This window comes from Hetaerina americana, unplaced genomic scaffold (assembly GCF_022747635.1).
Source record: "Hetaerina americana unplaced genomic scaffold, ioHetAmer1.1.p SCAF_1047, whole genome shotgun sequence".
NCBI classification, from domain to species: Eukaryota; Metazoa; Arthropoda; class Insecta; order Odonata; family Calopterygidae; genus Hetaerina; species Hetaerina americana.
The window spans coordinates 37,271-40,091 of NW_027286123.1; the positions used below are offsets into that span (position 1 = coordinate 37,271).

Sequence of the window (2,821 nt, forward strand, 5' to 3'; positions counted from 1 at the left end):
TCGTCCAGGCCGGGTGCCTTGTTGCTTTTAATCAGGAATATTTGTTCTCTTACTTCGCCTTCCAACGCTTTAATTTCCGTTTCATTTCCTGGATTTAGAAAGTATTCGTTTCGAATGACTGAGTGTTGCTCGTCATCCGGTGTGTCGTCTGGAAGTAGGTTATCTAGGGTATTCTTCATTGCCTCAGGCAATAGTTGAGTGGTTCCATCAGGGATGGACTGGGCCCCTTGGGCTATTAGAGTTCTTAGTTTACCTGAGAAGAGTTTATAGGTAAACCCCCATGCATTTTTGTTAAAGTTTTCTGAGGAGAACTTTTCCCAGCTTTTTTCTTTTGCGTACTTTATTGAGTGTTTATATCTTCTAAGGTGTTGTTTGTAGGCATTTTTATGCCATTCCCGATCTTCATGTCTACTGTTCTGGTAGGTTTTTAACAGTTGTTGGGTTTTCTTCTTCATTTTGTGGAGTTTATCGTTCCACCATGGGCAATGGGATGGTCTCGGAATTCTTTTCTTGATAACTTGATCCATTGTTTTCTTGATTGCAGCTGTGAATGCATCAACTCTTTTGTCTACGTTTTCGCAGGTAGGTTCCCATAAGATTTTTTCCACACTCCAGAGGGCCTCTTTTAGCTTGACGTTAAATTTGTTCCAATTTACACTTCCCAGGTTGTATAACGATTCGCCTTTAGAATACTTTGTTTTGTTCTTCCATAAGCTGTAGGTGATGATTCTGTGATCGCTATTTATTTTCCCTAGATTTATTGTCCATTTATATATTTCATTTATGGCATTGGCGAGTAGATAGGGACAGTGGGAATCTCGTTAATCCATTCATGCGCGTCATTAATTGGATGACGAGGCATTTGGCTGACGACTAAGGAGGGAAATTACTTCCCCATCCTCATTTCCGGGATTTTTAAGTCCCCCGTGGACTTTTTATTTCGATCTGTTGATTCCTCTCGATTATCTTTGATCCACTCTCTAGACGTCCTTATCTCGGGTTGGGTCGGTTGGCTCAGCGGGGGGCGTTGGATTGTCCTTCCCCACCCAGTTCCTCCGGACCACCCTACCAATGACCATCTTTGGGGTGATTCGCCTTGCTAGAGTACAAACCTCCGCAGTGATCGTCGAGACCGCGGTAGAACCGCGAATTGGTGATGCGTGGGCTGGCTGCGGCACCCTCACATCTTGGGCTCCCCCCTTTTTTCTGTCGTAGGGACCCTTGTGGTTTCTTTCCGTATAAACGGCACACCACCTGAAATAATTACTCACTTGTTTTGGTTATTGTTTGTACTCACATTAACACTATGACTAGATTATAATAAATTCTAAACAGGTAAACTTAACAATTAATAAACGTTTCACATTATTTACAGTAACAAGCTTGGAGCTACTTTACATATTTACAACAATACTTTCGTATTTTTGCCACTTCAGAGACTGTGGCAGGAATGGTTGTCTCGTCACTGGTTCAAGCACTATCTAAGTCCATAAAGCATGCAAGCATAGTCAAGCTCGACTTGAGCGTATCCACTGATAGTGCTCGCAAATACGCTTTCGTCGCCTAGCCGAGCTCTTTTAGGTGAGCCTTCGTTTCCTTGGGAAGGGCTCCCCGGGCCCCCACTACTATTGGCAACACTGCCTACCGTTGCCTCGAACATTGTTTTGGCTTGGGGTATCAGTCGCTCGTACTTTTCAAGTTTCTCGGAGTGGGCGGCTTCCAGGGACCCTTCCGCCTCGAAACTGACGGTGGCGTCGATAACGTAGACCACGTCTTTCAACGCCACCACCAAATCAGGCATCAGGTACTCCCCTTCCGTGCCCCCGGAAACCTCTGCTCTCTCGCGACTTTTGCTTCAGGGATCTTCAGGAAGTGGTCCTCAAGGCTCCTCACGATTGCCTCGTGTCGCCGAATGCGGAGACCTTTCACGGCGACGAACTGGCCTAAGATGTGCCCGATCGTCTCGACTCGGGCTCCACACCTACGGCACAAGGGCTCACGCCCCTGATTCTGGCGACCCCGCTTCAGGGCCTCACGCGTGGCTACGGTGTTCGTCCGGAGTTTGATCGTCTCAATCTCCCGCGAGGGGAGGAGGATCCCGCCCTCCGTGAGCCAACAATTGGCGTTGGGGTCATCCTCAAAGTATGAGATGCCCACACCCTGCGACTTCCTCGAGGACCATTCCTTAATTTCCCTTTGGCAGAGAGTCTTTTTAATTTTCTCTATCTCTCCCAAGCCTTCGGGGGCTCTTATTCTCAGACCGCGGGCCAGGTCCCTTATGCGGTCATCGATCCTGCTTGCAGCTATTATGGACCGAGTCAGATGGTCTTCACTTTCCTTCAGACGAAGCATCGACCTAATGCTTGAGATCGGGATTGCGTAACGCAACCGAGGCATACCTAGCCCACCGTCCCTCCGTCGCGCGTGGAACACGCTAACGACGGTGGAATTGGGTAAGTGGTAAATCTTGCGATATACGTTACGCAGACTAAGGTCTAACCTTTCCAGGGCTGAGACCGAAGGTCCTCCCGCACTCAGTCAGTAAAGGAATTTGGGAATAATAAATGAGCGTATTAGGTGTAGTTTCTCGCTAGGCTTCAATGCGAGGCTCCCTGCTCTTTCTACCCTGCTTTCCAGACACTTAGCAGTGGCTCGGTAGTCCATTCCGTACCACGGACTTACCGGCATTCCCAAATATGTGACCGATTTTTCTGCGTCGGTTACAGGGACGAATGAGTCCCCAATCATTAGCATCGGGTCCTCAATGGCGTAGGTTCTCCTGAGCTTGCGGATCGAGAAACAGGTACATTTGCTCGCATTG

The 2,821-nt window shown here is 48.0% G+C and overlaps 1 protein-coding gene across 1 annotated transcript; it reads right to left on the bottom strand.

The window, feature by feature from the left end:
- Window positions 1–1,800: 1,800 nt before the first annotated feature.
- On the bottom strand, window positions 1,801–2,352 carry LOC139700558 (uncharacterized). The gene has a single exon (XM_071599088.1). It carries the CDS (start codon window positions 2,350–2,352, stop codon window positions 1,801–1,803), a length of 552 nt encoding a protein of 183 aa, XP_071455189.1.
- Window positions 2,353–2,821: the final 469 nt, after the last annotated feature.